Below are 11,456 nucleotides of genomic sequence, written 5' to 3'. Positions count from 1 at the left end.
ATATTGTACGCTCACACGCCCACGACCCCTTCTTCTGCCTTCTCGTCGTCGGTCGGACACCGCCACAACCCGTCAACCCAACTCGTGTCTCCAACTCGATCCACCTGTTTGTGCTACAACGAAAACTAATCATCGAGCCTTCCGGTTTATACATCGACACTTATTATTATTCCGATTATTGCCTTTCATTATTATTCTTATCTACCATCATCATTATTGTCATTGTTATTATCGTTATTATTACGTGTGGTCTTTTACGTATCGTGTACTTAGTGCAGCCTCCTTTTTATATACGTCGTTTAGTTTGTTGTAACTCCCCCCACCACCTCTCTTCTTTGTATAACCGCGTCATGTTTCTTGCCGTTTGTTGTTGTCTCGTGTCCAGTTCGTTTCTACGCTAGTCTCTTCACAGATATAGTTATACATGATACACACGGAACATACGCTATAGTTACGTACATGTACGTTGTACAGGATGGGCCGTGTGAAACAGGCAGTTTAATCGCCTCTTTGTTTAATTATGATGGTAGGAGACAATTTTTATTTACGTGTTATGTAATTTATGCAATTTGAATGGTTTCAAAGGGTGAATCAGACGGAGGACAAATTTTTTTCTGTGATTTTTCAAGGTTACTTGTATGCTTTTTTACGTGGTGTAGAAATTAATTTTTTCTGATTTTAGGGTACAATCGAAGGTTTATTTAGAAAACTGCATTATTGTTAATGACATCCTGCCATTTTTCTGGCAGCTTGCGAATTCTATCGCGATCGAAACTTGGTGGATTTGGATCTGTTATATGCGAATGCAGTCGGAGAGAATTAATTTCTACACTAATACTTGCATATTTTCTTTCTACTGTATGCTGTGTGATCTTAAACTTAATGTGATCTTAAAATGACCTTGGATTTTAAAATTTTAAGTCAAACGTGAAACTTCCTTTCGTTGTTTTCCATGTTTCTTCCATCTATGGTTCGTCAGTTTGAAAGCACCTAAATTACTTATAAAAATTGTCTCCTATCGCCATAGTTAGAGAAGATAATTCGGTAGTCTATTTTTTCCGGCCCAACCAGTGCATTTATATACACACGCGACGTTGATATTGAACATCTTTAACCCCTTCGAATCTTATTTGTCGGATGAAACCCCGCAGGGTCGTCGCCGTGGTCGTCGTTGTCGCTATTGATTCTTTGTATTCGCAACTTCTCTGTTTCTTCCTCGTTATATACCCTTCCAATTGAATATTCGATTCAGCTTCTCGTTACCGCCGAGCTCCTTGCAAAAATTCCATTAATTCATCCCGGACGAGATTCCATCGGGAATACACTTGGAAACGAGCAAGCGAGCGAGCGAGCGGGCGCGAGTGGAGGAGAATAGGTGAACGAGAGAGGAGAAGAAAGGAGAGTCTGAATAGGAAAGTAGTACGAGTCAACGATGATTACGACGACGACGAACGACAAGCGATGAAATTTTGTTGCGCATTATTTGAATCGAAGTGAAAAATTAATATATGCGAGAGGTCTATCTCGACAATAACATGCGATGTGATCTCTTTCGATTATACACGCCTGAGTTTTGGGTTACGATCTTTCGTTTGTCTGTTTTTTTGGCACGCAGGGCGATTCGAACGAGACGAGGATAAAGGTGGCCAACGAGCGAGCCCATCAGCTACTCAAGTAAGGCCACTCTCGACCACCTGCACCCCGTCGGCCACCAATAGCACCAAATACTACCATCACCACTATCACAACCACCACCAACAACAGTTACAACAATTACAACAACAATAAAAACAACCACAACACCACTACCATCAGTGTCTACAATAAAACCAGCACCACCACCACCACTCAGATTACAATACACACGATCGTTTATTCTCAATTTATTCGCGCTCAAGTATCTGCAATATATTTATTACGATTTATTTATACATGTATATATATATATACATCTGAAGAGATCGTAGACCATTTGGCAAAAGGACGACGATCGAATTATTCATTGAATAGGTAAATCAAAAGAAACGAATGGCACGGTTCTTCTTTTCTTGTACTTCATTCTTTTTCCGTCCTACGTTTGTTAACGTTTACTTATTATTATTATTATTATTTCGTTCTGTAATCAGTTCTTTAGTTAGTTAATTTTCGCGTAGATAGACGATGAAAAGAGAAAAAAAGAAACGAAGTACTAATCACACGTGTACCGATCGTGTACGAAGCTATAATCTTTCGTGGGCGTTTTTATTTGATAGTTTCTCGTCGATTGTACTAGTATAATGTTATGGTTGTTGAACGCCACGAAAGAGAAGTATTGCGTTCTGGGAAATAAATTGTATCGTTCTATTATATACTGTTGCGTATGTGCTTTTTATTTTCATGGAACGTGAACAATGATAAATTCTATTTGAATATATTATATGTATATATATACATCGCTCGTACGTTTTCTCTATTATTCTCTACATTTCGTCCATTGCTAGACTTTGATCGTACTTAGTTCTATTCTCACGGGTTTACTTTGTTTTCTTCCTCCTTGGTTTTGTCTTAACGGTTTAGCTACGTTCGAGCGGTTTCGTCGACGAGTCCGCTCGAACGTACATTACGAACACCATCTTTAACCCTTAAGAGGGCAAAAAAAAAACTTTTCGTCTATGAACCTAGAAGTATATCTGTAAGCAGAGAAAAAAAAATTAGAACAGAGAGAGAGAGAGACAAAAAAAAAGTAAAAAAAAGTTAGTTTATTAACGAGTATTAATATTTACACGTAACGAAGACGTCGAGTCAATTCACAGCGAAATCGGTAGAGTTTTTTAAAAAGACGAGCAAATGTTCGAACAAATAAGTAAGAAAGAAAGAAAGAAAGAAAGAAAGAAAGAAAGGTAACGAGAGAAAGAGAGAGCGAGCGAGCGAGAAAGAAAGAGAGATATAGAACAAACGATAAGAGTTAATGAATTCTTCGTCTTAATTGCACGTTTATCCAAGTTCTTCCTCTTGTGATGTAGCGTTTACACTTTTAACGATTTATCTAAAAGAGAAGTTTGTAAAATTAAGCAGAGTAAAATTTAAAACACACAAAGAGATGATTAAAAAAAGAGCGTAGAACCTTTTAGTGAGAAACGATACGCGTCTCGAGTATCGTGCGCCTGTTTAAGGGTTAAAGATTACCCACAGCTAACGAGAACAGAAGCATATATATATACACAGGAAAAGCAACATCAATTGTACGGGAGCACACACACGCTGTAGTTCTCTGCATCGTTATACATACATACATTGAAAAATTCATCTTATGTACACACCACCATCTCTCTATGTACAGACACGAAAGATACAGGTATACAAAAAGCATTTATTCCAAGCAAACACACACACACACACGCATACACATAAGATACACAAGGTACAGAAAAAGAAAAAAAACAGAGAAAGAGAGTGTAGTGTAGATCTCACAGCGTGTGGGAGTGCACGCGTGAACGATATACATACGCACAGCGGGCCCCAGTTGGTAATACATACCGTGTAATTTGTTATCACAATTAGCGTTACGACCAAAAATATCCATGTACAGTAGATCGATACGATAGGTAGACGCAGAGAGGCGCGCGTGTGTGTGCGTTTTGTTGGAGCACACGGCGATTTCAAAGCAGCTATAGTAGGTCGTAGCGAGGAGCAGCCTCGAGAATAATACATGTACGTACGAGGATCGTGTATACATATTCTTGGACCGTATATCTATAATATCGGAATGGATCGAGGAGGGAGAGGCCAGATGTTCTAGGGATAGGAAATTCCTTGTGTAATATGATCGAGCGTACATTGTTATCCGCTTAACCTTTTTCTCCACGCGTTCCACGACACGCTCCACGTCGAATACCGTGCAACCAACGAAATAACAACAATATGTACCTCGCTTCCCGAGAAAGAGAGAGAAAGAGAGAGAGAAAACTCGAGGAAAGCCGGAAGGGGGTGACGATGACGATACGGGGGACGAGGTGAAGCGGAGGAGGACGCTTAGCGCGACAGCGAGTTAGAGGAAGATTGTAGAAGAATAGGAGAGCGTTGTTTCCACTTTGCGTGGAGAATTGTACGATGAGAATTGTTCTAGAGAAGGATATATTGGGGGAAGGTGGAAGTTTAAGGAAGGAGGCGGAGACGAGCAGAAGAAGGATTAGATAAATGTGAAGAAAAGCAACGAAACGTGGGAGAAAGTGTCTCCGTCGCGTGAAAAATGAGAATAATAGATGGAGGAATAGAGAGAATGGAAGAAGTTGTTATATGTGTAGATAGAATTTTGTTCATCGTTTTATCTCTCGACTCACCGTAGAGCGTAGATCGATCCGTTTTTTGCGGCCCCGCGCAAGCTCAATGGCGTCGTCGGGGTCGTCACAGTAAGGTTTAACTCCAAAAGTAAAACAAAAGAGAAACGAAAGAGTATGACGTGTGCGAGAGGGAGAATAAGAGATGATACTATAGAAGAGTAAACGAAGATTGTACATTATTGTATTTACACGAAAGCGAAGTATCTCTACTTTGTATTATACGAACGTAAGAACGAACGAATATATGTAAATCCATTGTAACAAGGGATCCCCGTTTCGGTTTTCCATTTCACGGTCTGCGAGTATCCACGTCGACCGCTTTTTTATCTCGTATCTTTCATCTTGATCTTTGTAAATCCGGTATAATAATCCAGTTGTTGCACGCGATACAACCGCGTTTCCACGATCGAAGCCACGGGGTCAGCCTTACTGTTGCTTTTCTCCAAACATGCGAGCACGTAGAAACAACGGATGATTTATAATGTTAAAGAAAGGAAGAAAGAATGAAGAAAAGAGAGAGAGAGAGAACAGAAAGAATAAAAGAAACGACGTGGTTACCGTGGATACTGACCACAACACCGCAGACAAAGAAAAGGTTGTTTCCCGGAAACAGCTGTCAGCCTTAACAGTATTCGCGTCTTTACACTTACCTCTTTAGCTTTTAAGAGAACGCATAGAAACAGAAGAGAGCAGAAATGCTGTCAGCGCTGACGTTGATCCCCTCCCTCCCCCCAACAATAGTATGAAAATTAGTCCGTAGCAAAGAAAGAGCGAGAGAGAGAGAGAATGAGAGATAAAAGAGAAGAGAGTAATAAGCAGATATTGAAGCGCAGATTTTTTTATGTAGTCCACAGTTAGAGAAGAGAAATAAAACGTGTGTAAACCCTATTTAATATATCGTCGATAAGTATGATGATTTCGATACACGTACTAACGTACATATATATATATAAATTTTTTTCTCGATTTAACACGTTAACTATATATATATATACACATATATATCAATATTGTATACATAAATAAATATTGTAAACGGGTATACCGCCCTCGAGTCGCGCGCCGTGTTAAAAGTTTGAGCACAAAAGTGAGAAAGAGATGAAGAAAATATATTACGCGTAGCTCCTTTCGATTTCGCTTGTTCGTTTGCTTTTATCATTGATGTAACAATGAAGTTACGTGAGAGAGAGAGAGAGGATTGATGGCTTGCAGAGAAAAAAAAATCTTTGAACGTTTCGCCGGACGAACGTACTAAGAGGAGTGAAAGATATAAGAGAGAATTTTTTGCGAACGATAGAACAGAGCAAATGGATGAATGAGAGGGAGGGAGAGAAAGAGATTACAGAGAGCTAGTGTGGTGTGACACTGATGATAATGATGATTGTTATTCGAGATCGTTAGGCCTATCGTAATTATTTACTCTATGTACGGAACGAGAGCGCAGAGCCCCCTTCTTATGTAGACCTTTAGTGAAAAGAGAGAGAAAGAGAGAGAGAGAGAGAGAGAGAGAGAGAGGGAGAGAGTTTTGTGTGTGAGAAAAGAGGCCACTTTTATTCACAAGTGGATAATATCGTTATATTATTATAAACATTATATATTACGGGATCGAGCAATATTGTTATTTCGTCGTTAACTATTTATCACCGCCTATTCGAAGATTATATTATTGTACTTATTTTACAAAGTAAATTCCTCGTATCTGAGACGAGTAACTCATATCGAACCTATTAACGGTCTCTATGTGGTACGCGTACTTTTAAATACCTATTCACAGAAAAACTGTATAGTAACACAGCAGATTATAAGTAGTTAGACGCGTAGATAGGTCGATAGACGGAGAGTAGTCCGCGGAAAGGGGATGATAATGGTCCACGGTGTGAATGCGCGAACGAGTGAACGAGAAGAAAATATTAATAGGCTGAATAAGTTGAAAAGCGGTTTTTTGTAAAGAAAAGAAGAAGAAAATATGAATACGGAAAACTGCGGAGAGCCAGTGACCACAGAAGAAAATAAGAAAAAAGAAAAAAAAATAGAAGAAACAGCGCAGGGAAGAGACGCGTGAAAAAGAGCTCGCGAGAAATCGTTCGCGACGAAATCTGAAGATTCGGTGTAATAATGTATCGTTGAAAAAAGCGTTGTTTCGTTCGATCCGATGAAAATGTTAAATCGCGTGCAATTTTTCTCGAGTTGGATCACCGAAAGAGAGAGAGAGGCTTCGTGATATTTCGATTTGAGACTTCTTCTTTCGTCTCTTCCCTGACGAAACGTTGCGGTACAGCCGGGTAATTGTACAGCGTAAAGATGAAGGATAGCGTGCACCGACGTCTAACGTTTGCAATAAACAAAAAACAAAGAGTACGATCGCGATGATTAAAACAAATTGGGACCACCGTGCAGAAGTGCAAGGTGCCGAGATTATAAGAAAAAGAAGAAGAAGAAGAATAAAGAAGACAAAATAAATTCGACACGACGAAACGAGTTCTTCCTGCGGGCGTTGTTAAGTCTTTTGTTTAACAACGAATCGTCGAACTCGCTGGTCGTCGTCCGCGTTTCCGATTCTACACGTGATCGGAGAGGCACACGAGTTTAGTCGCGATTATTTAATTATTAAAGGACACACACAGAAGCAGCTCGACGAAGAAGTAGAAGAAAATGAAAATAACAACAATGAGAAAACACAAAAGATGATTGATTATGATGTTTAAACGACGGGAGAGACAGCGGAGTGAAGTACGCGAACATTGTAAAGTATTTGGGTAAACAGACGAAATTTTGACGAAACAAAATCGGCTTCTCTCTTTTTAGTACCGATGTATCGTCGCTAGATGTATATTACAGAGACGTAAGAAGTATTCTTCGGCAGTACCATTATAACAAAATGCCTGTGTATTTTACTTCTCGGCAAATAAACCATCAAGTATTGTATCACTGCGTTTCTTCATCCTCTGGATTCTCTTCTCATCGACGTCCTTCTCACGATTAACAGGTATATTCACATTTTCTTTATTATCCTTTATCACCTATATACATTTACATCGACTTTTACACCATCTCCGTTAAATTGTTCGACAGTCTTTCGTTGAGGATCACCCTGGAAAAAAACACTTTTACAGAGTATCTTCAGAGAACGCAGAAAGTCATCGACGTTGGACGGACTCGGAAGATCGATTCCAACACACGTAATCCTCTCTTGAACGGTCCCTGTGCGCCGAGAATGCGGCTTTTCTTCGTGAAACTGAAGTACGAAACGTTCGAGTATCCTCGCGAGTCTCCACGACCGCAGATCCACGAGAAGTGCTTGGACTTTGCTGAACAGGACGATTGCAGATGCTGCATTGTCGCTCTCGAGACAGAGTCTTTGTTCCCTTGTTTCTCGCGGAATTTTTAGTCCACACGTTTGGTGGAGGAGGAGGTGGAGGAGGAGGAGGTATAGGATGCGTCTGTAAAATTGGTCTCTTCTGAAGACGAAAGTCAGCTAGCAAACGATAAGAAGGTGGAACGTCGTTGCATCTTAGCCTTGCTAATACGTTGTCCTTTCTAACATCTAAACTCTTGTGAATTTTCGGACTGTAAACTTTTATCGAGTCTCTTCGACTTCGAATAGCGTCTCTTCTCGCTAACGTATGCTGAAGAGTACCGCGAAATCTGTTGTACACGTCTGTCGAACTTAATTCCGTACGAATTCTTCTCGTGGAGAAGTTAGATCTTGAACTGTTCCTAGAACTGTCCGCTCCTCCACTTTCTCTGCGTTGAGTATCTCGATTTAAATTGGATTTTCCGATTTGTACAAATTTTTCCAACACTTTGACTCGTCTTCCGGAGTGTTGATTCGCGAATACGTTTCTGTTCAACACGTTAGTATCGTTTATTTCTATTTTAGAGGATACCGAAGGCTTGATGTCGATGGGAACCTCTTCTCGCTCGCTTTCTACGTCAAGAGTTACTACAAACGGTGGAGGAGGAGGCGGAGGAGGCGGTAACTTCATCGTCGAGGAATTCTCTGACAACAGAGTGACAACCGAATGGCGTTCTTTTCTCGCGACAATTTCAGACTTCGTTACACGGTTCGAAAGGAGTTCTCTCTCCTCTTCTAGCTTCTCTTCGTCATCCTCGTCGATCTCGTCTCTCGATCGACGCGCGTTTCTCTTCTTTCCTCGAAACTTGTTCGAAAAAAAAGTAGGTCTAATAGCGGGCAGGCTTTTCGACTTTACGGAGGAGATTTTCGAGCGAATCTTTCGTAAAACTTTCACGCTGTTCTTCCTGTTTTTACGTAGTTCTGTGTCTATTTCCTCCTCGTCGGAACTTTTTAAGGACGAGGAGAGTAACTTTTGTTTCGAGCGCTCGTTTCGCGAACGAGATTGCTCGCTTTCGTCGAAGTCTTTCAATTTGAAGAATATCCAGACGTGGTAACGAGACTTCTCTGGTCCTATGTAGAATTCGTTGCTGTGAGCTGTTTGCAGCAGTCGAGACATAAAAGACAGGATCACCTAAACGTAGGAAACGATAGTTAATTAAAAGTTATTTCTATTATATTCAATTCTCTTCTTCGTGTACTTATCTACCTGATATACAGACAGCAGAGCTAAGTAGCCAGCCAAGAACGTTCTAATAACTTCACCTCTGCTGATGATCTTTGATCTACATCCTGTGGTAGCGATAGTCAAGTGTTTAGGATCGTAATTGTACACAGTACTCGGGCTTAGGATATCGTGATGGACACACGGTTTTGGGATGTCGTTGGAACAACAGGAAAACGGTACATCCACAGGTGTAGAGGATTCCTCTTCCTGCTCTTCTGTTACCGACCTTAATCGTAGAAACGTTAAATTAGAGTATAACAAAATTGCTGTAACAATAAGTAATTATTAACCCTTTCACTGCTATTGGCGCTTAAAGGCGTTTTGAAAATTTGTTGGAGCAAATTTGTGGAGCCTCTTGGCGCACTTCCATATTAATTCAAGCCTTAATTTCATCTTCTTCCACTTGAACTTAATAAAGCAAATTTTAATACGGCCGAAAGAAAAGATTTGAATCCGCCACGTGCGTTGTGTACTAAAATCTGCCGCAGCGAAAGGGTTAAAATTATCTCCCAAAGAAATCGAAGAACAAAGAGCAATTGGTTCGATTATACCCACTGCTCTTCCAGTCGAGGACCATTTTCCGTATCTTCCGGCCCCTCTATCGAGATCTTAAGCCACGGTACACGAAACCAATCTTCGTAGCTGTTATCTCCACAGCATTCGAGCTCAGTTTGAACAGCATCCAGCCTAGTCTTCACCACGATATCGCTGCCGTACTTCTCTATCGCCTCGATCAAACCGTCGCGACTCTTCTGCTGGAATCCGCTCAGTAGAACCAAATACGTAGCGTTCAAAATTGCCACGGTAAATCCTGAGAGTAGACAGGCGAGGACGTGGAAGAATAGGAATCGATTGACGTCGTGAGGATCCATGGTATTGTCAATTTTACTCCGATCCACCGGATCACTTCTGTTCGACTCAAGTTTCAGATACAGCCAGCATTTAATCCCAATGATGTAGGCGGGAGAACAGCAGAGGGCAGCACAGATGATCACAGCGGTCCAAGCGTGGCCGTCACCTGCTCGTCGTGATCTGCTCGTTAACCCATACATCATTTTTTGCGAGTCAACGGTGAATTTATGAAAAATTCTTCCTCGTATGACCAGAAGAATTCTTAGGATAATTAGAAAATAATTCGAAGAAAGAATAATAAATTTGTTCCACGTTGATATTGGCATATTTGTTATTTCTGTTTGTACTACTTGTATCAGGTGGCTGAGAAAGTTCATAGCGAAATGTAGAAACAATTCAAAGTAATGTATCTCTGTTTCTAATTGAGATAGCGACGAAAAGCAAAAGGTATTTTACTCGTTATTCGAAGATAAATTCGACGTACTCCCAAGGCGAATTATATTTTCCACGGTGAAGCGTTGCCACGAAAAATGATAGAAAACATAATTCGACTTATATCCACCGCTGTTCATCTTACGAATAATTGGAGTAGTGCGTTGCATTCGCTTTCCGTTTAAAAATACCGTTGAACTTTTATCGCTGTATCAATTAGAAATAGAGATACGACGGTTTAAATATTCCAACTTTCCGAACGACCCAATATATAGTTTAAGTTTGCAGGTATTATTTGTACAATCGTTAATTCTGTATAAATAGGAATATACCAAAGATGCACACCCTCGATCCTTTTGTTATAAATTCTAAATGGAATTGTACAGTATCGGAGAGCGCGTTTTGAAAGATTTCTATTGGTATTTCTCGGATTCGAGGAAAGGTTTCAGGTAGGTTTTAAGGGAAGTCGATTATCCTTCACGGTAAATCTACGCTAAATGGACTAACCTGGAGTGACGAGATTCAGGTAATCGCCGAATCCTCTTTCGAATCGCACGGCCCACAGAATGGCCAGAGCCAGAGCCAGCAGTCCGGCCAAATTCATAGAGAAAACGGTAAGGTATAATGCTTTCACGGAGGGCCAGCTGTAAACGGCATTTACCCAGCCCATGTATTATTACGCGCTTTATGATGGATGATTGTCACTAGTATCCCACCTGTCATTGTAGACAGGTTATATACGGTTCTTCTAACGACTCTCTGACTGGTCACCACGCGAATTTCTGGTTTTTTTTTATTAGAATAACGCGGCGTGAAGTGTCGTGTGTTAATTTCAGTTTGTTTAACGCTATCTTCGCGATGTAAAGTATATGTACATTATTTTCGGGTGACTTTCTATGTTTTTTGGTTTGAATTTCGGGAGTTTTTTTTATTATTGCGCGTTTATAACGATATATGGAATTAGGTTATTTGACTTTTAGAGGAAATGGATTTGGTGTGCAAGGGGAAATGAATAGATTGTGAAATGGTGTAAAATAATATTGATATATTGTAACTATTTGCAAAATACATTTTATGTAGTTATCTTACTATAGATAATTGATTTATTGATACATGATTGGATTTATTCAGTTTCCTTGATATTTCAAGCCCTTTCCTTAATTCCTGTGATGGCCTGCAGGATTAATTTCTAATTAACACAGAAATTTACATTGTTATTTAACAAGAGACAATAATTATTCTTCGATTAAGGTACTGGAAAATAAAACAGAAG

General features: G+C 40.1%; 1 protein-coding gene across 5 annotated transcripts in view; it reads left to right on the top strand.

Annotated features, from left to right (window-relative positions):
• LOC108571192 (synaptosomal-associated protein 25) overlaps nt 1-1,982 on the top strand; it is a 26,626-nt gene extending 24,644 nt beyond the window's left edge. For all 5 annotated transcript variants that reach the window (XM_017933186.1, XM_017933187.1, XM_017933188.1 and 2 more), the window contains exon 7: nt 1,616-1,982. In XM_017933186.1, coding sequence (XP_017788675.1) covers nt 1,616-1,678 — 63 coding nt within the window. In that variant the 3' untranslated portion in view covers nt 1,679-1,982. The remainder of the gene's footprint in view (nt 1-1,615) is intronic.
• Nucleotides 1,983-11,456: the final 9,474 nt, after the last annotated feature.

Source organism: Habropoda laboriosa, unplaced genomic scaffold (genome assembly GCF_001263275.1).
Source record: "Habropoda laboriosa isolate 0110345459 unplaced genomic scaffold, ASM126327v1 scaffold119, whole genome shotgun sequence".
NCBI lineage: Eukaryota > Metazoa > Arthropoda > Insecta > Hymenoptera > Apidae > Habropoda > Habropoda laboriosa.
The sequence above is the reverse complement of the archived record's forward strand: the minus strand, read 5'-3'. Positions and strand labels throughout refer to the sequence as shown.